The following is a 26,313-nucleotide window of genomic DNA, read 5'->3' on the forward strand; positions in this document are numbered from 1 at the left end:
TTACCTCTTAAGGACCTTTTCCAGGATGAACATTGACCATGTCAGGACCAGTAGACCTAATGGGGACCAAAGATTGGTCCTGTTAATGAGACAAAACGTAATGTCTGAGGTCCTGGTTAAGCTTAGCGATAATATTGCAATGTAGTTAAGGTTTTGTTTAGGCTGTCCACCATGAATGGACGTCAATGCAAAGTCTAAATAAGGATAAGTGTGCAGACCTGTGTGTCCACTTGCATGTACCCCACTCAGATAAAGCAGAAGGGCTGTAGTAGTACTATAGTTACAAAAATACAATAGGAAGGCTTTGCTTGGCAGAAGAAGCTGAAGTAAAATATTACTGTAGTATAAGTAAAGGTAGCAGTAGTAGCAGTAGTAGTAGTGGTATAGATTGTTTGGAGTTCCACTTGAAAGCCGGACGAGTGTAAAAATGTCACTTTGATTATTATTCCACTTTTTTTTTATTCCGCTCTCTAGAGCAAATCGCACATGAAAGCGAAAGAAACTTAAATGAAACCAAAAAACTCCCAACTTGTTTCCAAAGTCACCTTTCACTTCAAAAGCTAATTTCACCTCCAGATTGGCCACGTTTATCCCCCCCGAACTCACCGTCCGGGGTATTTTCGCCTTTTTTTAATTAAAGTAATTAAGTCGGACTTGTCAGGTAACAGGGGGATCCTAAGCCCAGAGGGATCGCATGTGTGTAGGTTGGCACCTGGATGTGTGCGAGTCTCGGCAGCTGTGGCTCAGAGAAGATAGCCCAGGCCCGGTCTTATCCCTGGTGTCCGTGCGTGGCTAATACCTGCAGCCAGCAGAGTACCTCAGTAAGATACAGATGAGAATAGATCTTGACAGTTTATCCACAGTTTTGACACATCCCACCACAATAAAGCGACTTATATCATCTTGATACATATACAGTGACTATAAGGCTGTACTATATGACGGTTTTAAATTCAACTACTCTCTCTCTCTTCCTCCTCTGTGTTCTCCACAGCTGTGTTGTGGATGAGATGGACTTCTCGGGGATGGAGCTGGACGAAGCGCTGAGGAAGTTTCAGGCCCACATTCGTGTCCAGGGAGAAGCCCAGAAGGTGGAACGTCTTATCGAGGCCTTCAGGTAATTGGAAAAGCAGTTTATCTGACATGTATTCTCACTGGTACTGTACAGAGAGCAGATCGGCTGCAGACGCTATCGAATTTAAAAAACTAAGTTTGGTTTTCTTTCTTGTTGTAATCAGTCTTTAACGTTTAGGGGAAAGATTACAGAGTTTTTCCAGTTCCAAAACAGGCCATTTTTTCACTAAGCTTATAGATGGGAGGAGCCCAGAACATTTTCAATGACTCAATGAAGAAAAGCTTAGTGAATTGACTCACTGTTTGTTTGTGTCAGAAACAGATCTCGTGTCTATTTTCACATGCATGGGAGATGCATATGTAACCGAAACACGTGGCTAGTGCTAAGAAGCTTGGCTAAACGCCCATAACAACCATTTTACCTGAACAAATCGCAATTTAACACCAAGCAACACAAAAATCCATGTCCGCAAACATGTACTAATGTTCAGAAACATTCATGTGCAGAGAAAATAGAAGAAGGAGAATAAAATAGCTCGTAGGAGTATTTATCATCAGAATAACCCTAATTTGGCCTGCTGGTCTCATTTAGATCCTGTGGTAAAGTAAAGCTGGCTGTGTTGATATTCAGTGGGTGTTAAATGGTGAAATAAAAAACTGCCACTCAGATAATCACTTCTGGGACACACTTCTCCTGCAGTGCTGCACAAAATCAGGTTTCTAGAGATAAGGATGTGAGCGAATAATACATTTTTACAGGCAGGAAAACATGCTTGTATGACAAAATTAAATAAAAAATAACGACAGTCAGCCATGCACGCAGAATGAGATGCACTACACATTTCTCAGGAGTAATGGAGAAAGCATGGACTCCCATGAATATGCATGAATCTCTGTAACAGTTCTGATGTGAGGGGTTGAGACGCGCTGCCAAACACACACTCTCCTTTCCCCCTCTGCTCGGCTACAATTAGATGTCGACAAAAAAGCCCTCGTGTGAAAAGCAGAAACCGCCGTGTAATTTCTGGCAGCCAGTTTTGTGACAGGGAGACAAAGTGCATCTGTGGCACCGCGTGGTAACGGCGCCTGTTTTTTTCCGTGTCGTCGCAACAACCACCTGTCACAGATGTGGAGGTGCCCCGACGAGGAGGGAAACAAATGGTGCCGTTATCGGAGTCAGTGGGCAGAAAGGTTTGGCACTGGTACTGTTTGGATATCAACCTGCGTCCATGTGTGGTATTAGTTGGAAGAAAGGGTGAGGGAGGGGAAGGTCCATGAACTGGGAAAGGGAAGAAGGAAGGAAGGTGGGAAGGGGGGGGACGAGCGAGGAGGGTTTATAAATAACTGGCATTGCATAACCGCTGCTGCCTCCTCTGCTCCTGGGCTTTGATATGACTCCAAACACACACACGCACACACGCACACACATGCACACACACGCACGCACGCATCTCTGAAGCAAGTGAAGGGGATTTGAAGCAGCAGCGAACGAGAGTGAGGGGTGGAAAAGTGAAAAGCAGCCAGCAGCCTCGGTATCTGCTGCGTCAGTGTGCTAATGAATGAGCAAATATGAGCCAGAGTCCCGATGCTGCGGATACATGCGGCGTGTGTTTTCATCTCTGAATCACAGCGTAGTAACAGGATCCTCGTATTTACTCATCCTGCACTCGCATACATTTTCCCGTTTGCGCCATATATCACGGTTTTCATGCAACATGCAGGAATTCGTGTCGTGTTGCACCATCTGAGTGAAAAGTTGTCGCGACCGCAAATGTCAAAATCCATTCAGAGAGAAGCCCACATCTCACCCTCGTTATTGTGTGTGTCTTTCCGTGAAGGGTTTTTCACTGTGTGTTGCTGCACTGCATGATTCAAAGACAAGCACATAATCACTGGTTGCTGCCGAGTCACGATTTCCAATCCGCTGAGATGTGAATAAGCATCTGTGCACAGCCCTGTGATTATCATGCTGAAACAAATACTGTCTGAGGAGCGCGCCACCAACACACAATGAATATGAATCTTATTCTCCTCATTGAAATCAATCATTTTAATTAAAATCATTGTTTCCATAATAATGCATGACCCCTATGTTCTTGATTTCAACTGATACACGTGGAAGATACAGGTAAAGATGATTTGACTGGAGTTGTGAACGCGTCCCGACGTTCTCCTGCTGTATTCCTCATGTGTAAAACTCCATGTTTGAAAACAGCTTTAATGAATGAAAGGCCTTTATAGAAACAAGCATAAACACGCAACCTCAAGCGTTGTCATGCAAGGCTCACAGGTGTCAGCCTACTGCATGCATATTAATACACGTTTCTTTACTCAGCCACAGACATTAGAGTCCAATCATGCAGCTCAATGGTTCTGCAAAAAGGTTCTGCGTGGAAATGACTGATTAAAGTAACAATCATACACTCCGACGCACAGGATCCACAAAAACACACATCGCCTCATTCCCCTTTACACTGTATAAACATAAATATGATTATATCTAGATGTACTGTTGTTTATCCATCCGCTAACCAGGAAGTATTCGTGCACTTAACAGAGATGGAACCAATTTCTCTCTCTCTACCATCAGGGCACTACGTATGCAAACACCCAATGCATGTGTCTGCAAAACTGTTCGATTCCCGGCTTCCATAACCACACAACGACACACATGTCCGTTCTCCACCTCTGATATGTAGTTATTTCAGGGATTAAACGGATCCTCTGTTGTGTCCTTTTGCAGGAAAAAAAGAAGCCACATCAGGGATTTCAAACATCACATTTCTTCTCTCCAGCGCAGTAACTACCTGCGTAAATCCGGCACCCTGGCCCATAAATGTTGCAGAGTGTTTAATTATGGCTAAGGACTCGGTGGACCTTGTCAGTGTTTGTGTAGTGCCAGCAAATAAACAACAGAAGGATGGATCTTTATTATTTTATTTCGTTAACAAAACGATTCGTAGGCGGGGGTAAATCACAGAAGATAGTCCTTTGCTCTTTTTTGTTGCACCCACACGTATTTCACAGCGATCCGTGTAAGCACCTGGTCCACTGGGATGAATGTGTTTATACAGAGAGACGGTGTTTGAGCCCAGCACCTGCTGAGGGGTTCATTGCTGCTGAGGGGCGGCTAACTGCATCCAATGAAGCCACAAGCAAGATTAAATCCATAACTCCTATTTTGGTGTACACTCACACTCAGCTTGTGTTGAGGCATTTTACGAGCATGTTGTGCAGTGAGGGATGCCTGTAGAGGCTGAGAATAACAAATTATGTACGACTTGTCTTCCATCTGTTACCCCTTCTCTTCTCTCCTAGTCTTCCTGTCCTTTATGTGTCCCTAATTCATCTCACTCTGTACTTACCATCTCCTCTAACTACTCGGTCCCTTGCTCTACTTCTGTCATTCCTCCATGTTTACGTCTGCCGTCACGACTCAAGACAACACAGCTTTTTCTCAAGTGAAGCCCAATCGTCTATATCGCCCCCTAGTGGCTCTGTCTCAAACGATGCAACCGTCACCATGCGTCCTTTATCGGCCTGAATGTTAAGCAATAAATCCACTAGAGGGCGGTGCGGAGTTGAAAGTTTCTTACGAAAACAAACATGTCGACGGTAGAGAAGGCAAAAGCAGATGTCTTGTAAACTCGGTCTAATTTACCAACTCGTACTTTCTTCCTCATGTCCTTTATGGTCATATGGTCAACCACTGCCGCCTCACGATTGGTCAAGAGCATGTTTTGGCTCCACATCACAATCTCTGCCAGACAGTGGCTCTGAAATACGTCAACAGCACAAGATGGCAGCTCGTGTATCCATGATATACTGGCTTCATTTTTGTAAAACACAAAGAAGAGCTGCAGCCTCAATCGATAAACACAGTCGATGGCCATAACCCACATCTATTACTCCTTCAATTCATCCCTGGCATTTCCAACTTTTTTACCTTCCACCTGTGTTCTTCTCTTCTTCATACACCTTTGGTTCCTTACATTTAAAAAAATGTATTGTCATTTCCCTCCTTTAAACCAACAGCCAGCGCTACTGCATGTGCAACCCTGACGTGGTGCAGCAGTTTCACAACCCGGACACCATCTTCATCCTGGCCTTCGCCATCATTCTGCTCAACACCGACATGTACAGCCCCAACATCAAGCCCGATCGCAAGATGCTGCTGGAGGACTTCATACGCAACCTGCGAGGTAAGACAGCATTGCAATCTGCCTCTGTGTGTGTGTCTGTGTGTGTGTCTGTGTGTGTAGAAGAAGATTAAGTCAGAGTGACAGAAATTAGTGGCTGTAACTAGCTCAAGCTGGAAGGTTAGTCTTCTAGGAGCGTATGTGCATGTGCTGTCACCTGAGAAGGGATGTTTGAGCTAAATAGTTCACTCAGTAAGTAGATGCTAACAACATGCACACAGGAAGCCGACTCAGCAAATATGAAAAAGTACTGCCGACACCAATCTCAGGTAAAGAACAGCACAAAGACTATCACAATAAAGCAGGTTGGATAGTTGAGCTCAGGTTTAATCGCATCATATAGTGAGTTCAACATTTTGTAGTAGAGTCTGAATGTTTAATGACTACTCATTGTTTCCCACAATGCATCATGACAAATGTTGTACAACCGAAGGTCAATAACCGAGCGATATGGATCGTGTGCACGACGGAGCGGCGACAGGAAAAGCTCTTACTGCTTAATGCTTGTTACCCTTTCTTCTCTTACAACATTTTTCGCTCTAGCATTGACCTTGTGTTAACTTGCATACGACAAATAAAACTCAATTAAATGCATTAACCCTGAAGAGACCTGGGGTGTTTTTGCCATTTTGTAATGCTTTTAATTTAGCTTTTATACGCCACATTAAAGAGGGTTTATACGTGCCAATGCCTGATATCTATTTTCAGAACAACATTGCCTATAAGAAAATATTTTTTTTACATTGACAGATTGTCAACTCATTGGCCCCTTAAACGAAGACCAAAAATTAAAAAATATCCCAAATGCCTACAAATATCCCATAATCGTAGATGGGTCTTAAATTTTTTTATTTACTATATGGCATTCAATACTAGAAATTGCTCACTGTTTATATGACTGATTGAATGAAATTGGTTTTCTTTGGATAATTTAAGAAGTAAAGCGTTCCCTGAGGAATATGTCCTGTGGTGGCAAACCTCCCTGCACTGATCTAAATGATAAATGATTACATTCCCCCCCGCCCGTTGTTCTTTACACAATCACAGGTCACAGCGACAGACCGGAGACGCCTGTTGTTCTCGTCAAACAGATGCTCGTTCACCGAGCGCCGAGGTAGAGACAGGTTTTTCTCTCCCTCTGTGAAATCAGCCGGGAAACACCGAGGTCGCTGCAGAGCAAGTTTAATAAATGCATGCAGACTTTTCCCGCCCGCAATTAAATTACGTTGGAAAATCAATTCCGGTATCTCATGTGAATTAAAACATGTCGCTCTCTCCCCGACTTTACATTTGTTTTCTGCTCAGCTCACTGTTTTCTCTCTCTCTCTCTATCTGTGTATCCGTTATCTTATCTGTTTTTTCTCCGTCACAATATTGCGCTGTCTGTTTATTCAGCCGCTGTCCCTCGTCTGTTCTCTCCCTCCGTTTCTCCTCTCTCACGTCTCTTCCACAGAAGAATAGTTCACTCAGCTAATTGGCTGAGGTGAAATGCAATTATACACCAGAAACCAATAGTAATGAAGAACCGAAGAGCATTCATTATCTCAATTAAAACAGAAGTGAAGAGTCAGAGCTGCTGCACACTGGTTCAACATAACACAGACCAGCTTCCAATTTATCTGGTGCACTAGCCCACTGAAAACTGACATCTGTACTGTGTTATTTATGATTTTTTTATTTCTATTTGGGAAGATGTGTCAGTGTTGCACAAGGAGTTCACCTCCCTTTCAAAGAATCAATCAATCAATCAATCAAGTTTTATTTGTATAGCCCACATTCACAAATAACAATTCGTCTCATGGGGCTTTAACATTGTGTGACATCCTCTGTCCTTAACCCTCAACAAGAGTAAGGAAAAACTACTAAAAACCCTTTTCACAGGTAAAAATATGTAGAAACCTCAGAGAGAGCCACATGTGAGGGATCCCTCTCTCAGGACGGACAGAAGTGCAATAGATGTCAGGTGTAAGAAAACATCATCAGGATTTTTAGCAGCATCCATTAGGCTAAACATTTTTCAATACTATGTGTCAGGCAGTCCCGCTGCAATCACAGTCTCTGGCCAGCAGCAAGACCACGATCCAGCATCAGGATGGGATCCACTATAATCCACAGTCATTGTCCACCGCCGCCAGTTAGAATCCATTATCAGCTGCCGCCTCGGTCGTGGTCCCTCATCATCCGATGCCAACGCGACAAAGGATCCTCCATTACAACGACGATCAGCTGGCACGATACAGAATCCACCGAACTGGATCCACCATTGCGACCTCCGACACGCGATCCACAATCATAATCCATGGTGCGGCCACAGCTGTGGCCCTGCATCCGCGGGCGCTAAGGCACAGAAACTCCGGGAAAAGGGGTCAAGTTAGTAACATGTACTGATCAGATAAGAATTATCTTGATGTGATAAATATGGAGAAAAGGAAGGAGAAGCAGGAAAGAGAAGCTCCGTGTGTCTTGTGTCATAAATTCCCTGTGCGTCTTAGCATCATCAGGGGTTTTTGCCATTCAATCAAATTTGGAACATCGCACAAATTAGCTCTAACTATAAGCTTTATAAAAAAGGAAGGTTTTGAGTCTACTTTTAAACGAACAGAGCGTGTCTGCCTCCCTAACTGAAAGTGAGAGATTATTCCACAGCAGTGGGGCTTGATGGCTAAAAGCTCTGGCTCCTACTCTACTTTTAGAGACTTTAGGGACAACAAGTAAACCTGAGTTCTGGGATCGGAGTGCTCTAGTAGGTTGATATGGAACTAACATCTCTTTAAGGTAAAGAGGTGCCATATCATTAAGGGCCTTGAAGGTGAGGAGGAGAATTTTAAATTCTATTCTAGATTTAACAGGAAGCCAGTGTAGCGATGCTAATACTGGAGAAATGTGCTCTCTTTTCTTAGTTCTCGTCAGGACACGTGCTGCGGCATTTTGGACCAGCTGCATAGTCTTTAACGACTTGCTGCTGGAGCCTGATAATAATGAATTACAATAGTCCAGTCTCGATGTAACAAAGGCGTGGACTAGTTTTTCTGCATCTTTTTGCGAAAGGACATGTCTGATTTTTGAGATATTACGCAAGTGGAAAAACGCGGTCCTAGAAATTACTTTTAAGTGACTATTAAAGGACAAATCAGGATCGAAGATCACTCCCAAGTTCCTGACTGTGTCATTGGAAGCAAGGGCAATGTCATCTAGCGCAGCTATATCATTAGATAATGTATCTCTAAGGTGTTTAGGGCCGAGTATTATAACCTCTGTTTTATCTGAGTTTAATAAGAGAAAATTGCGGGTCATCCAGGTTTTTATGTCCTTGAGACATGCTCGAAGTTTAGTTAATTGATTACTTTGATCAGGTTTTATTGACAAATATAACTGGGTGTCATCCGCATAACAGTGAAAATTTGTGAACAGTGAAAAAGAAGAATATATCTACATGGAAAATCTGGGTAAAACAAGATTCTGCAGTGATGAATAGCACTCAATCGAGCGTATACCTCCGCCAAGCTCAAACAATGCTAGTCTAGTGCTTATGGTTGAAATATAAAAGAAAGATGGAAGTGCTCTGATAACCTAAATGGTTTATTTGTCATAAAAAAAAAGGTCCTGGCCACGTCCTCCACCGAGTCAATAGTTTTTGTATAATCCTGCCAACAAATCAACCAATAGACGAACAAACAGAATGAAAACTCCTTGGCGAAGGTGAAAATGGGAGGAGTGATACAAGCCCAAGAGTCCCCTATGAAAACCAAATTTAATTCACTTAAATTTGTTGTTACCTCACAATGTTAAAGAAATTTGAAAAGATCACAAGCCCATCCAACCATTTTCTGTCGTACATCAGTCGTACATTGACGGCAAAGCAGTTAGAGCTACAGTATCTTGCTTGAGGACCCTTCGGCAGTTGGAGTGGGGGAGATGGGGATTGAACCACCAACCGATTGGTTAGTGGACAACCCGCTCTACCTCCTGAGCCACAGCCGCCCACAATATGATCTCACAGTTATATAATACTCACATGGCAAACCCATATCACACTGCTATCATATGTAATGAAGTATTATGTAAGGCCATTTTCTTACATTCACAGCCCCTGCATACATAATTGGCACCCATTTCTCCGCAGTGTCCCAGGGAGCCCCGCTATCCAAACACACCCTGCCCCATTGAAAACTCAATGTACCACACCACATGGCGTACAGCTGTGTGGACATAACCGGGAGCTCAACCTGCGAGGAAATGGGCTTGAACAGCGCCGTGGTTCCAGACGGGAAATGTCCCTCTGTCGTTACTGAATGGCAACAGTGAATGGCAGAAAATTAAAAAAGGAACTCAGCCAGAGGAGGGAGACTGTCGGGGAAAAATGAAAAGAAGCCACCCTGCGATGTGTGAGTACTGGTGTGTAATTGGACTATTTTCTCATCTCAGGTGTGGATGATGGAGCGGATATCCCCAGAGACATGGTGGTGGGAATCTACGAGAGAATACAGCTGAGGGAGTTACGCTCCAATGAAGACCACGTCACCTACGTCTCCAAGGTGGAGCAGTCTATTGTGGGCATGAAGACGGTAAGCGCACAACATTAGCCCTTAACAGCAACCAACTTAATAATAACCCTTTAACCTGTTAAACTGGACGTCTTCGACCATTGAGGGCAGCACAACCAGTTGTTAACCCAACTCTATCATTCATTTACAGTTGTGGTTACAGCTGCCTGATGAGTGTGAGGCTGAGATTCGCTTCCTCCTCAGGGAGCTGTTTGTTTTCTATTGGTTTTGTCACTACGACTGATCCCTTTCAGGTTTCACATAATAATTTAATCCTCTGTTAATATTAGGAATGTGGATTAGAGCAGCTTTAACCCTGCAGTGAAACCAGGTCTAAACCCCCAATTAGCCTTTTGAAGAAGCAAGGACGACTCCACATATCCTCATAAATATACAAGAGACAGGAATAACAGTACACACACACACACACACACGAGGGCTGGGCAATTAACTGAAAATGTATCAAAACAGACATGGATAACCTCTAATTTTGCTCATGTTGTTTAATTCAGTTAATACGTTACTCAAAGTTTGCATTAACAAATCGTTGGGTGTCCTTCCTCCTCGCTCACCCACTGATCTCACATTACAAGTTAACAATAAACACTAACATTATTGATAAATAACTAAATCAATGTGATCGTCAGTTTGTGAGAATGATCGTTCATTAATCGTGATCGAGGTGAAAGTTTGAAATCATCGCTTATTAGGACTTTGCATTAACTGCCATTCATTGTGGACATCCTAACCAAAATCTTTCCCCCTTACCTCAACCAGGACCCGGAAATTAAGTTTTGCCTCATTAGGAGCAGGCTCTGCTCTCCATAAGCATGTTAATGTCCTGAAGATGGAACCAAAATGATTATGTTCAGGCACGCCTTGATAATGTTTTATCTAAAACTCTGTACAGCCTTCGCCCTGTTGTTTCATATCAATGAGCCACAGCTTCGACCAGCAGTTGTAATACCTCTAGTGGCCCATTGTTCCGTCATCACACACCAAAGTTGTTATTACAGCACAATCTCAGGAGACACACACTGATCACACTTCCTGTATTTAATGAGTTTTGTTGAATAAACAGGCAGAGTTGACCACTTTGACTTCACACACAGTGCAGAGTGACTCACTCATTATTCAAGGCCTCGTCACTACCACCTAGCCTTAGTAGCCTTGACGGAGCACATTTATTAGCCATTAAATGTCTCATCAGCAGCGCGATCATTACCTCAGGTCATTACTCCTGCAAGATACATCGTTAACCACTGCCGTCATTAAGACTCCCCTTAACTGTTCGAAGAGCAGCTGACTCGGACGTTTGCGTCTCACACGCAGCGCTTCCGGAGGATTTCAGGAGAATGTGCGGAGTTCGTTGCAGGTCTGTAAGTTGATTCAGACACACAGGCAGAAGTAGTCAGCTTGATAATTGACTGATAACTCTGAATCAGGGGGGAAAGTGTTCTCCACTCACAACACTGAAAGGCTTCTTTTTTTGTTTTAAATACTTAAACAGTTCTGGGAATTCTGATTGAATCTTATTGGTGCAAGGCGTTCCAATCCTTAATGAAATAGAGATAAAAGTTGCCAAGTTTCTTTCTCTCATCTCACATAGACGTTTATATTGTATCCACACTCAAGAGCTGGTTTTAAAGATTTCCTCAAAACATCCAGTCCGACCATTAGTGACCTCTGATCCTAGACTATTCAGGGTTTCTCAAAGTACACATAGTTTACAAGGGTTGAGTTAGGACCCACTGTCGTCCCTTCATGACACTTTCATTTCCTGTGTGAGCTGAGATGTTCATTAAGATGTGTACTGAAGAGATTTTGGAGAATAATAACAGCTAACTAATGTAATCTCGTTATTTTCAAGAACTTAGCTTCTTTCTACAAACACACATCACAAACCCGCTCAACGTCGTAACTCTACATCTCGTTTATCGGTTTGTCACACGCCGCTTCCTGTACATCCTCGATATTGAGGAACTTTGGTGGAAACACAGCCGTAAACCTTCAAGTGTCTCTCTCGGTGATAGATCAGTCATCATAGGAGTAGAGTTAACAATCATGGATTGTTGGGACAGGAAGTGATTATTGCTGCTCATACGAACTCTCTACCGAAAAATAGTAAATAAAATACAAATCCATCCCTGAAGGTGTCAAAGTCCTTGCATTGTAGATTATGAACATATTATGCTACACGGGAGTTGCACACAGGATAATTTTGGCTTAATGAGTTTCTCCATAATAGGAGTTTGGTTTGACGTAAATATTTGATATTGTGATTAAAGCCAAATAACAACCCTTCTTGAATTTAAAGCTGTAGCAGTTTAGTTAACGCAACACGTTGGAAAACTCTCATGTCAAACTGTTTCTTAATCCTGTCAGTAAAAGGACTGTTGTTTTTTTTTTGCCAGCGTGAGTTGGAGGCATTTCAGGCTAATGATGTCTTTACATGTTTCTGACATTAGTGTAATGAGAAAGCAGGCTGACTGGCTGCTGCAGGCTGTAAACCCTGCAGTGATGAGTGATGGTAGAGCCGGAGAGAAAGAGGCTGTGTGCATTCACTGCATTGCAAATAGCACACAGGCTCGGGTGGGGGATAAAACAAAAATCTGAAAGTAGTGAAGAACGCATATCGTGTGTACTTGGATCTAACAGCTGCCTTTCAGCCAGTGTTGGGATTTCTGCAGCAATCGAAGTCAAAGAGCCGGATGAGACAAGAACATGATTAGATCACTCTCTGAAGGCATGAGCCCCCCCCCATCCCTGTAATCTGCTTAAACTTGGAAAAGCACTTAAGTCCAGAAAGAGAAGCTTGAGGCTTCAAGGGACACAACTGGAGAAAGGCATAATCATTCAATGTTCAAGTAGAAAACACTTCTTCTGATCAGATACTGACGGGGAACGGTTTGTACAGAGGATGACGGCATGAGACGAAAAGCAAAAGAAATATATATCGCTCTCCTTCACACTTACATACTTACTTACTATCTATCCAAAACACTAAATTATAATTATTATTGTAATTATCCATCCTTATATTTTATCCATAGTCAGACCCAGCAAGTTCAAGAGTATATTGCCGAATTGTAGATTAGTTAATCTCAGATATTCAGCGAAGAAACTTTCTGGTTCAGGAATCTGGAGATCATGGGTAATAGCCACTGTTCAGTAGTGGGAAAACCACTGACATAATCACCATGTGTCGCTGCAGGGGGCACCGTTGCTCAGTAAAACTTATTTAGTGTGGCTTTAAATATCTTCTCCAGACACGGTGTCACACATATGTTTCTATTTGCATAAGAACAATGTCTGATATGACCAAAATAATTGATTAGGTACATTTTACATGTTCTAAAATTAAAAAAAAAAACTCAAATATCTGTTTTATATAGGGAAAGACAATAGATACCTGTAAGATATAGAGAGAGCACTAAGACTTACTCTTATCTATCGTTGAATAGCATTTTATGATCTGTTGTAAGATCTGTTAGATCCCAGTTTATGTCAATAGTTTGTTCCAGCCTGTTGAGTTTAATTGGGTTTTTTAATAATACTTCAGCCCTTAACCACAGTTATTAATGTGTACTTTAGTACTGTTGCCAGAGTCCGTCATATTTAAAGTGTAGCTCCAGTGGTAAAGTCTTCATCTGGCATTGATAGATTTTTCTTTTCTAAGCCTCCAAGTCATTTAATCTGGGCGAGTGAAGACTCACCTGTGTGTGTGTGTGTGTGTGTGTGTGTGTGTGTGTGTGTGTGTGTGTGTGTGTGTGTGTGTGTGTGTGTGTGTGTGTGTGTGTGTGTGTGTGTGTGTGTCTACGCAGGTTCTCTCTGTCCCTCACAGAAGATTGGTCTGCTGCAGTAGACTTTTCGAGGTGACAGATGTCAACAAGGCCCAGAAGCAGGCGGCGCACCAGAGAGAAGTCTTCCTCTTCAACGATCTAATTGTGGTGAGTAAATCAGAAAGACACACACCTCCTCTGAAATGATTCACATTTGCTGTTTGCGGTTTTCACGTGTGTTCCTTTTAAAACCAGCCCTCAAATGTTGTTGCTGCTGCTGCTGCACATGCTCAAGCTGTAAAGCTGCTTATTTTGTTGTGACAGCATCAACGCACCATCACTTACTTTGACTGTGAGCCATCTCTCGAGGCCCCCTCTCTTCCCTTGTGTCGTTTCACAACTCAGGCCCATCCAGCCCCGTCTTTTAATAACAGATGCAGAGTTGTAGTAAGCTCATGAGAAAAAGAACTGTCCCTACAGGGTCCTTTAGGGTGTAAGATCCACTTCAGTATATATATATGTCCTTGTTTGGCATTTACGTCAAATATGTTGATCTCACGCCAGCGAAAGAAAAAGCAATATGCTGCGTATGATATGCAATAAGTAGCTGCAGGGAGAAGCTGATTTTCAGGTAGGAGGTGAAAACAAAGTTATCTCCCACCATCACAGGGGAATTCTCTCCATTCAGACGGAAAAGCGAGCGGTGCGATGTTTACTTTTTAATCCAGATAGTTTGGACAGCGAAGGAGAAATTGTCTTTGAAAGATTTTGTTTACTATGGAGTTTAAGCGATGGGGACTTTTTCTTAAAACTTGGCCCCCCGTTCTTGCAGCTTAAACACGTCAAGGAGTATTTAAAGTGCCGATGTGATGTATTGGTTTAATACACCTTGCTTTGTAAATTATGTTCCCCAGTGGGGCTGCGAAATAGATTCGCCTCATCTTTCTCTATATCTGTGAAGGTCATTGAATGAAAAAGCTCCGCAACATCTCTAATCCATCCTGATAGAAGCTCGAAGAGGTTTTCCATACAAATTACAGCAGCAGAACCTTCGAAAATCGCAGTGTACATCAATATTGACTCAATTTGCTTTTTTAATGCGTTTTAAATCAGTTGTTCTCGCCGAGCTTCCTTTGAGGCTGTTCTGTGATCTGTAGATCTCAGGGATAATCCCAAATCTTTTATTGGGCACTGCTGTCATCCAGGGTTGTTACTGCTCCTACTGCTCTCATTGTCACATTAAGTGTTTCTGGCTGAATCAAAAGCAAGGAGTGTAATTCTACTCAAAAAAGCAAACTAGGAGTCAAGAAGCAAAAGGAAACAAACCAGCAACGCAGGGAGCAAAAACAAGAACAAACTCCAGGGCAGGACCTATGTCACTAAATTACCACGTGCACTATTTACCTCTTTCTCTTTTCTCTTACTCACAAAAATAATATATCAGGGAACACACATGCTTATTCATCTAGAAAGATTTTGCATTATGATGCCATACATTCAAATTAAAGTAAATGAAATATCTGAAAATAAAGATATCAAAGTGCAAATAAAGATATTAATCTAAAACTCTGAATATATATTAAAAAAATGTAAAAGAAAGTTCAAACACAAGGAGATTTAAAGTCCAAAATTAGTGCAACTCAAAAGTTTTATGACAAATTAAAAGTCCATACAACAGGAAGTTTAAAAAAAATTATTCTGAGATTTCGAGAATCAGCTTCTGATTAAATTACAACGTTATACTTGGAATATAATGACTTAATTCTTGAAAACTCAAGAAATTTACCTCTCTAAGTGACACTAATACTCTGCCATGGAATCATGACATATCTAGTAACTTTAATCTACTTTATATCTTTTTTAAATACTCCACCTCCACCTCTAACATTTGCTGAATCTCTGGAATCATATGGAAGCTGCTAATGCTGTTTAAACAGGCTTCCAGGTAATTCTTGTGAACCAGGCCTGTCTCTTATGTACTTTAATGGATTCTGTATTCTGTTTTTAACTTTTACATAAACTGAACTTACTTACTAACTCAATATAACTCTCACTATTTTCTCGTTGTCTGCAGATCTTGAAGCTTTGTCCAAAGAAGAAGAGTCCTGCAGCCTACACGTTCTGCAAAGCCATGGGCCTGCTGGGCATGCAGTTCCACCTGTTTGAAAACGAGTGTAAGTCACAGCGACATGAAGAAAACCACAGCACACTCCCAAGTTAACACCCCAACCTTTGGTCTGAATATAAAGGATACATTTTTCAGAGCTTATTCTTCTGTCTCTGTTGACCTCAGACTACCCTCACGGCATCACCATCCTCTCGCCCTTCGGATCGGACAAGAAGCAGATTCTTAACTTCTGCGCCCAAAGTGCAGAGGACCTGCTCAAATTCATCGAGGACCTGAAGGAATCAATCGCGGAGGTGTCGGAGATGGAGCAGATACGTATTGAATGTGAGTGCGAGCCCTGACATTTTCTATTTTCACCTTTATAATACAATGAAAAACTCTACAACCCGCTGGACTATTCTCACACCGTACCCTTCTAAAATACAGCACAGATTTTTATGATGCTGGAAAATACTCCACAATGCATCTGACCTTAAAAGTGAAAATAATTATTCAATTAGTAATAATACTTCATATAATAGTTATTATATGAAGTATTGGGTGTTCCAATGGACCTGTACCGTAACACCTCAAATAGACAAGCATCAAATTTAGAGAACGGCTGCTGGATTGACCGGGTTTTCACAAACAGGGCTCATTTGACAGCAACAAGTCGTTCACTTCAGTTGTGGTTGTGTTTCCACTGTGTGGCTTTTGCAGTTGTGCTGCCGCTTTTGTGAGACATCTCTGTACATACCTTGGAAAGTACTCTGTGTACTCTGTGTGGATATGAGTAGATCTTTCAGTTAAGACAGTCGTCCTTTCGTCAGCATCCTCATTGTGTCATGTTTGTTTGGGGTCAGACATTTGCATTTCACCTCTGCAGCTCAAACAGATTCCAGAAGGGAGGTGAATAGAGTTTGTTTTTTGTGTGCATCTGAAAGTCCTCCAGACAACAAGAAAGACACATACTTAAGACACACTCACACACATGGAGAAACCTGAGCTTCCACGGTCTGGATCCTGCCAGTGGGCATCAAAGAGAGCACTCCGCTGGGATTTGACGCAACTGCATTAGCCTTTCGCGGAGAGGGAGGGTCCGCAGCCGGGGGGAGAGCAGCCAACAACATATGGAGACGGGCAGGGGTTGACAGATGGAAGTTATTTCTCTCTCTGGAGTCGAGTAACGAGACGAGCTCCAAAACAAACACACACGCGAACCAAAGCACGCACATGAACAAGAATGCATGTTGGGACACAGACGAAAAAAAGGCATAATATGGAACAGAAACAGCACAACTTCCTTTCGCCTCCCAGGACTTTTTTATTGTAGTAAACATTCCTGAAGCACGCTCACTTGTGTTTGCACTTCCAGCATCTCAGAGCGTTTCTGATCCCGTCTCAGCTGATGTGAAGATGATATATTTTAAGAGTTCAAGGGTTTCCATTTAACGTATAAGTTTTATTTAATAACAACTTTATTGAAAATATATTCTTCACACTGTTTATGTCGAATTGACGAATTTCACCCGGCAGTTTTGAGGTTAAGTGTCAAAGTTAGTGCACAAACAACATTAAGTCACTATGATTGGAAATGACAGGTAATTACCGTAGAGTGTGAACTTTAATTAGGGAGGTTCTTTGAGGAGAGAGCTGGAGAGGAAGGCACCAGAAATTGTGTGTGTGTGTGTACGTACATTTTTGAAAGACAAAAGATATTCCTGTTAATGTTGTCACACCTTCCCATCGACCCCCTTTGCTCTCTGTCAGGGTGATTATTCTGGATCCTTCTTGTTTTCTCCTCTCCACAGGGGAGCTGGAGAAGCAGCAGGGAGCCAAGACGCACTCGGTGAAGAACAACGGCACACAGCTCGAGCTGCGTGGCAAGCCGGGCTCCACATCAGGTGTGTGTGAGTGTGTTTGCACTGTCGCTTCCCTAATTTCAAACCCCACCACCGAGGCCTTGTTCCCGCTCTCGCATTAATGTGCCTGCTGTTGAGAACGAACATTTTAAATTGGTGCCTATATTTAAACTGTTTTCAATTCATAAAAAAAAGGTTTATTTTTAAGACGCAGTAAAAGAGGAAATGACGGTTTAACACGGACATATTGCCGCCACTCTCTCTTTTATATTCCCTGCCTTCAGGAAACCAGGAGGTAGACGACAGAAGCCCACACAATGCAGTGGAGGTAAGTGCCTAGTGATAGGGCCGTGTCCCGAACGACAGGTAAGTCAGAGCCTTAGGAGTCAGTGCAGCTTGTCATCACGGAACGTAGGAGGAGATAGAGATCCCCAGGACTTCAGGGCTAGAGAAGACAAGTAGGAGTGAGTGAAGAGTGAGGAAACTGAAGAAACCCAACCGAACTAAATGGGTTTAAATGTGTGTGTGTGTTTTTTTTAAACCTATCTTTAGTCAAGAGGGTGGTCTTGAACTCAGTGATCTTACGACTTATTGATTTCAGATTTTCAAAGGCTTTTACTATTAACGCCCCGCTTGCACTCAAATATTCTCTGCCTACTCTGCTCCAGTTTCAGCTCTTCTGCCATGTGTGAAAAGTCTGCCCTCAGATTTGAGCAACAAGTCCGTCATAATTCCCCGACCAATAGAATGTGAGGTGTAGTTATGATGCATGAAATTGCCCCCGCCCTCTTTTTGGTTGCCTTTGCTGTTTGTTCCGTTCTCAAAAATACAGGAGGGAAAGAAATATAATATAAATCATACAAAAATTACAGTCCTTGGAGAAGAGCTGAAGCTGGAACAGAGCAAATCTGAGCACAAGCCAGGTATATTTGAGTGTGAGCGCAGGGTTTTGAGCGAGAGGGTCACAAAATCCGAACCTGAAAGTCTTGCTATCAAATGGAAAGACCACACTCTTGGATAAAGACGCAAGTGAAAAATAATACCCGTAAAATGCTTGGGGGAAATGAATAACAACAGGACAGGTTCCTGCTCTTTGGATCTGCAACAGACGCAGAGGCTTAAATATTACGTGCACGCTCAAAAAGGAACAGGTTGTAATTAGTTTCACAGGCTCAGGCAGAAATTGTGACTCCTTCAGGGACTTTAGCCGTCGCTAAAAGTAGCTGAGGACACAAGTGGAATGCATATACTGTGTGTGTGTGTGTGTGTGTGCACACATCCAAATTCAAGACCTTAATTAACACAGCAACTTGCAGGCGGATAAATTTAACGCTTGTTTGACCCAGTGTCTTCACCTCACCAGACCTCCGGGTGGGTGGGGGGAGGGGGGACTTTTTGTGCGAGCGAGAGAACAAGCTGAACTACACTACCCATGGGGCTTTGCAATTACCATCCAGATAGGCCTCATGTGCAGCAGTGGAATCAATAGTGTAAATCCAAATATGCGCAGGGTCCGATTGACATTCAATTCCACACAGCTTATTGATATAAAGCATGTCAATCTTCACTCAGGAGGTTGTTAGGGAAGAAGTGATTACACACACACTTCAAACTGAAAGCTTTCACAATCATTTGATTTTCATAAGCATAAATGCCTGTATAGCAATAATTACTGCAGAGGAAAACACGCCAGTGTTGCCGCACAAGAGACATTTAAAGACATTAAAATAAAATGATATTTTTATTGTGTGTTTGAACATGTTGATGCATACTCTTCTGTAGCAGGCTTCGGAAGCTGATAATTGGACACAATGATCAACTTTAATTTGAGAGAGCTTGATAGCCACTTATATTGTGCAATAATATCTGAGGTTTTATAGATGTTAATGGAAATTAACCACACAGGCGAGAGAGAACCCATTAAAGCAAGAATAAAATAAAAATGTTATTTTTTTATTTCCTGCAGTGAAACTCCAATCTATTGTTATGCAGAAGATGTTTACCCCTCTCTAATATGAGGCTGACTTAAGGTCTGCCCCTCTCCCTTATGTTTGCACCTCAGGTTAGTCCTCACCAGTAAATGCCAGTGGCTGCTGAAAGAACATTTATCTTTGAGACCAGGAAGGTCACTCAGAGAAATGCTGCTCAAACCGGGGACATGAGTACAGGGGCATTTCTGAAGCTGTAACGATTTGATGAGTAAAGTGTTGAGGATGTGGTGTCACAGTCAGATTCATAGTCTGAAAGGGAAGTAGCTTTTATTGTCAGTGAATGTGTTTCTATGGACACCAATTTTGCAGCTATTGACTTTATGCTGAATGAGACATATTGATAGTGATTTTCACATGAGTTTGAATATATTATACACTTTATATTCTCGTTTACAAGTTTCAGGGAATAGTAAACTTTATCAAATATCATAATTTCTAATTCACCATCTCTGCTTTTACTATCAATAGTCCAGAACCTCTGGAATCATATCTGAGTAAATCACTACCTTAAGAAACTGCAACCAGTTTATTTTCGGCCTGAAATGTGAATACATTTCTGAATTTATTGTCAAAGTATCTGCAGATACATTTTTGTATTTTTTCTGTCTTTTAGACAAAACAAGACATCTTAAGTTTTTGCTTTGAGCTCAAGTGAAATATGATTTATTTTTGCTATTCATTGATATTTTCTAAAATGATTGTTAGAATGATCAACAAGGAAATTAATTTTTAATTGTTATTAAGGACAGTACTTGTGCTTCTGTAGTCTCAAGTAACTGAACTGATCCAGAGCTAATGATCTGCTTATTGATTAGCATGGCATTCTTAGACAATTCTATTTTATATGACCCTAGAATTTATCTCATTCAAATTAAACCAAATCAGGCGAATTTTCTGCTGAATTTCAGAAGCTAAATAATTAATACCTGACAAACTACTCAGTCTTAAACTGAAATTCTTCTGTTCATCTGTGGAACAAAGTCATTCTCTCCAATTTAGAAATCAAAGGTTTGAAAGGCAGCAGACAGAAAGTCTTTCTCCCTCTTAAGTGCTTCAGAGCTCAGTGATACCGTATCTGAGCTTTTGTGCCAGAGTTGTCAAGGAGAAATAATGTCTGGCAGATTGAATGGGAGCAAATGTTAATGGAGTCTTTTCACACAAGCATCACACCGGCTCCTGTGAGAGAAGGAGAGACAAAACGCTGCGATCTTACCTCAGATACATCACGTTTAATTATAAGGCAGGAGAATTACCGGTGACCTTTTTCACACAGTTTTCGTTTGGAAAAGTTTGAGTGGGCAACAGTTTTCTTATTGACACACTCACTGTACAGAAGATGAAGTGGTCAAATAAAACTCAGCAGTCTGAGAAGCAGCGTGCAAACGGGACTCACAAACTTTGTATAGCGGCTAACAGATGAGCTAGTTGCAAAAAATACCTTATATTTTCCACATAGCCATAATTCTTATGTTTTTTCTCTTGAAACGAAATGAAGACAAGAGGATTTAAAACAATTTGTAAGCTTGTTTTCTGGGATTTTGGTCAAACGTGGCTGCAAACGTGAGAACGACCGGTTCACAAGTTCACACAAAGTTCATCTAATTTCTTTCCACTACACACTACACTCTATATGCATTTCCCTTTTGAGAAATCCAGTGTGAGCCAATGTAGACGAGGCTTTAAAGCAAGATTTAAGGTACAGATGAGATAAAGGGAAACATTGAGATTAAGAGAAAGATCAAATAAAGTGATGTAATAAATGTGTGAACTGGAGGTTTGCATTCTGATGTGTTGCCTGTGGATGTCTGTGGTTGTCAGTCTGCTCACCTCCACTCCTCCTCTTCTTCCACTTCTCCCTCTTCTACATATGACCTCCGTCTATGTTCTGGTTATCCCGACCCCCCCACACCCCACACCCCACCACCCCCACCCCCCCAAGCCTCCTTGTGTCTGCTGTCACCATAGCGCCACACAGTGGTTTGGAAGGGAGACACAGGGGCCCTCAGTGTCCCCTTTGGAACCACCGGCCCCCTAATTTTTCCCACCACTGTCCCCCCCGACCCTTGTCACGCACCGGTGTCCCCACCTTAGTTGGAGTGGAGGGAGGGGAGTGTACAGTGGTCACGATAACTTTGCACCCCCACTGACCCCCCAACACCTGAGCCCCCACGCATGCCCTGTGTGTGTGTGCTGTGCGTTCACCACCCCCACCCCCCCAAAAAAGAAAAAGAGGGCTTGACGGATTGTAGAGGAGGAACCAGTTTATAACATTTGATGCTGTTCTCTTGGCTGTTTTCTAAACTAGGTGTCAATTCACAACAGGCTTCAGACGTACCAGCTCAGCAGCAGCAGCTCGGCTCGGAGTCCCGAGAGCGTGGCCCTTCTTAACCACCGGGGGGAGCTGCTTTTCCAGCAGGCGCCCCAGGGGCTAATTCAGGGGCCTCCACCTCAGCACCCGCAGCTGCAGGCAGCAGCTAGCACCCCCGTCCACCACCTCCACCTCCAGCAGCAACGCCAGACCGCCGTCAGCATGTCCGACCTGCGGCCCGAGACGCTCATCCAGTGTCAACAGATCGTCAAGGTCATCATGCTCGACCACAGTGGGCACGGACGCGTCGAGGCCTTCCTCAGCCAAACGCCCACCCACCACCTCTACCACCACCACAGCCATCGCCAGCTCAGCCACTCGGCCATGTCCACCCCGGTCCGCTCGCCGGACGGCTACCACGGCGGCGACGGTGACGGCCACCAGCCCCCGTTACCTCCCCCACCTCCGCCTTATAACCACCCGCACCAGTATATACCCCCCGACCCACGACTCAGTCTACACCGGACCCCAAGTGACTCTCAGAGCATGGTGTAAATAGATAAACTAGCATCACTTCCCCAAAACACACACAACCACACTTCCATCAATCCTCACCCGCTCTCTATCTATTTAAAAGTACATAATGTACATATATACATACTGAAGAAAGAGCTATAGTGAAAAAAATGAAATCACACTTATATGCATATATTTAAAAATAAACTAAAAGAAAAATCAAGGTTTTAAAAGAGATAAGGAAATAGAGTGCATATATAAAGTTTTACTTGATTCCACATGTATTTTGAAATATTACGTAGTTTTAACAAATTTCTATAACGTTTTTGTCAGTTTTAAAAGAAAAACTCTCAGATGTTCAGTTTCTGGATGGATTCCTTTTAACTCCAGTGTTCACAAACAACAAAAACCACAGAAAAATGTGAATCCCTCAGACTCTTCCTGGGACGGACCCACTCTGAGGACCTTCTGTTTTCGCTTTCAACATCCCACAGCTCATGCCTCCTGCGCTGTATGTGCGCATGCGGGCATAGCTGACACTTAAACTTAAAAGAAATCATGTGCAAAAATACACACGCCTCCACTTAACACTTCTTTGCACTTGACTAAACGCTAGGGCTGGACGAAAAGAGAAAAATAGTCCTTTTCACCCATCTCCCTCAAGGAGCATGAATAACAAAACTGATATTTCATATTTCAAAAATAAAACAAAAGAAGCTATTTCCCTATTTTCACTCTTTCTGATTTATTTATGGGATGAAGAGCCTTCTGTCCTCTTCTTCTTCTTCTTTTCTGCTCCCCTGGATTAAAAAGGCAAAACAAAAAAAGAGGCAACGTCGTTCCGATAAGCGACGTTTCTCATCTGCTCCTCGGTCGCGCAGCGGCTCTCCATCATCAGAAAACACTCCCGCTCGATTGTCACGCTAAAGTGAAGGATGACTGGAAGCGAAGGCAACAAATCACGTAGACTGTCGCCAAACCAAAAAGTCTGACCACAGGATGGTTCTGAATTTCTGTCGTTTGTCTTTTCCCGTCCATGTTAAATGTTGTTACCGCTTCCCAGAGAAATTCTCGCCACGTTTATCTAACGGAGGAAGAACTTCATTTTTTCTTCTTTTTTTTTTTAAATGTCGAAACTGCTCTCTGACTTTTTCTAAAAGCCACCACGATCCCGAACCCCCCCCGTGTGTATATTATACTATACGTAACAACACACTGTGCATTCATCTGTCGTTTGTGGAAAATTTGTGCTTCTTCACTTTCTTTCAGGAAAATCGCCATTGAGTTTCCCGTGAAGAGGCTCCCCGCTGCGAAAAAACGTTAAATGTCAAGATCTGTGTTTATTTTCAATTGTGAGGCATATTTCCGCTTGTGTGTGTGTTTAACTGCAGGACTGAGCCCTCCTCCCGCGAGACCCCCAGACAACGTCTCCCCGTGTCGGTACAACTCCCAGGTTTTTGTTTTCCGCTCCCTGTGACTGTTTCCTCCTCCTAACCTTTCAGACTGGCATTTTCAAAAAGGCAAAACGCTGGCATTAATGGTATTGCTGCTGCTTTAAATAAGAATGGGACAAAAAAAGACAAATGCATTATCTGATCTGCTCTGTGTCCACCCAAGCTTGGATTGTAAATACCACATGCGAGCGGCTTCGGGGAAAGGACAAGCGAGCTGCACCTTTGGCCCCTTTCGAAATGCTACTGCCCCCCCGACACACGTCCCCCATTCTGAAATAGGTCAGCGGCGGCGCCATCTTTTAAACATTAAGCCCCGCCAGGTGCTGCGGAATGGATGTGCGGTTAACTCTGCTCCCATCTGTCCCACTTGTTGATTTATAATCACGGAGCCACATCAGGGACGTCTCTATCTCATCGTTCTGTCCTTTCCAACTTACGATCCCACCCGGTGAAAGGACTGTTGTTAGGGGGGGTAGAGTTTTGTGTGTGTGTGTGTGTGTGTGTGTGTATGTGTGTGTGTGTGTCAACAGAATCCTAATTCCCCCCACAAACAAATCAGACCCCTCCTCTTCTCATCTCAGTAATTGCTTTTCTTGTTATTACGTTACAAAATAAGACGAATTAGTGCTTTCAAAAACGAATGAAGAGCTTTTATGATAATTTTCATATTTTTACTAGCTATAAACAAACTTAAAGGTTACGTCAAATCCTGATAACAGTTTGAATATTATGGACTTTTCTTACATTGATCGATGACGATTGCTTATTTATTTGTTTGAATCAACTTTAAGATATGAAATTGTTCTTTTTATTCCCTGCATGACGTCTGTTTTGAGGCCTTTTGACCTTTTAAAGTCGCAAAAGTCTTGGTTTTTTTGTGCATGGATTTGCTGTGATCAGAGATGAAGATACCAAAATATGACAATTTTGAAAAGAAAATATGAAATTTTATGATTTAGAAAAAAATGAACACGACTTTAAGCAGAAAATACGTTTTTCTGTGGCTCTAAATAACTCCTCTTTTGTCCAAACATGGCCATTTCTGTTGCCCTGTCCTTCACTACCCTTTGTATGATTGCACAGTTTTTCCCGTCGATGCATTTTGGGAGACAAGACGTGCTGCGTGTGCAATAAACAAACATGCGGGACACATTTAAAACCACAGGTCTGTGTTTTGAGAGGAAACAAATGTAGCATTTCTGGAGCGCAGAGTGATGTGACTCCCAAGTGAAGTAGTGACGGACTTTCATAACGAAACTGACTAAAGGGCTCTGCCATACCAGTGCACTGCTTCAGGAGTGACATGTGGATCTTACAGTCCGGCTCTGCAACACTGTGTTTTGCTCATACTAGTTAGGACAATTACAGAAAAGTGGACATTCGAAGGGACAGACAGGTGGAAACTGAGTGTAACAGATATGATCAGTCTCTTCCCTCAGTTCAATCCTTCTCTACCTGTATATCAACATGCTATTAAAGATGATTTAAGTCTACTCACCTCAGTGATGTGCTCCGGGTCTTGGATTTAATCTGCAATGGGCTCATTTATGCCGACTTTACGTACGGGAAGAAGGCTCCGTCTGTTTCCCTGTGGGTATCTTACGTTAAGCATAAATGAGCCTTAAGTCTATACTATGAAATGTTGTTGTTTTTTAAATGACATGTTACGCATTGATATATTTTATAATGCCTCATATACCATCACTTTCTCAAACTTTTAGCTGAAGTAGCTACAACACATTGAATTAAACATGTAAATATTTATATAATAGTATTTTTTTGCCGGTAAATGCAGGAGCCGGGGTTTATGACTGCAACTAGCCACCAGGGGGCGAACAAGATGCTTTGCCTTTCCATTTAGGGAGGCGTCATGTTGTCGAGCTTCACCTAGTCTATGGAGAGCAGCGGGCATACACATAATAAACGGCTTTTAGGAAGTAATTTGAGAGAAAAATAAGTTATTATCCGTGACTTTGTTGATCTGAATAACTTGTTACATGACTCTGAAGAAGAATGAAGTCTATTGTTAACGTGTATTTGTCTTTATTGACATGAAACTGAGTAATTTCTGGGCAGATCTTACAAACGCATAATTTTTCATATTCCCACAAATACACTTTCTCATCGTTCACTGTATGAAAAACACTTTTTTTACTGTTCAATTTATTAAAAAACATTACATGTAGAGACGCCATTATATTTACAGCTCTCTAATATTTGGATTTTACATAAACGCTAATACTTGAGATTACAGAACATTCAATCACAGTCATAGTATAGTTCCTGGTTTTATTTTCAATTCTGTATGCATGGATCACCAAAAACAACAAATATAACAATACGGTTCAAACATATTTAATGGTCAAATTTGATATTTGTTTTGAAATTATTACGGCTGCGTCACAGATTTCAAGTTTGGATTTATTGGTTAATTTCTCTGTACAACCACATTCTTCGAATTTGTGGTAAGTCTGAA

The 26,313-nt window shown here is 42.3% G+C and overlaps 1 protein-coding gene across 1 annotated transcript in view; it reads left to right on the plus strand.

Moving 5' to 3' along the window:
• The window catches only part of iqsec3a (IQ motif and Sec7 domain ArfGEF 3a), an 83,065-nt gene extending 60,643 nt beyond the window's left edge, over positions 1-22,422 (plus strand). Inside the window, exons 6-14 of the mRNA XM_061080188.1 lie at positions 995-1,117; positions 5,110-5,276; positions 9,699-9,838; positions 13,642-13,767; positions 15,674-15,773; positions 15,893-16,051; positions 17,518-17,610; positions 17,853-17,896; positions 21,865-22,422. Of these exons, the coding sequence (XP_060936171.1) occupies positions 995-1,117; positions 5,110-5,276; positions 9,699-9,838; positions 13,642-13,767; positions 15,674-15,773; positions 15,893-16,051; positions 17,518-17,610; positions 17,853-17,896; positions 21,865-22,422 (1,510 nt within the window). The remainder of the gene's footprint in view (positions 1-994; positions 1,118-5,109; positions 5,277-9,698; positions 9,839-13,641; positions 13,768-15,673; positions 15,774-15,892; positions 16,052-17,517; positions 17,611-17,852; positions 17,897-21,864) is intronic.
• Positions 22,423-26,313: the final 3,891 nt, after the last annotated feature.

The sequence above is a fragment of the Limanda limanda genome, chromosome 1 (assembly GCF_963576545.1).
Source record: "Limanda limanda chromosome 1, fLimLim1.1, whole genome shotgun sequence".
NCBI lineage: Eukaryota > Metazoa > Chordata > Actinopteri > Pleuronectiformes > Pleuronectidae > Limanda > Limanda limanda.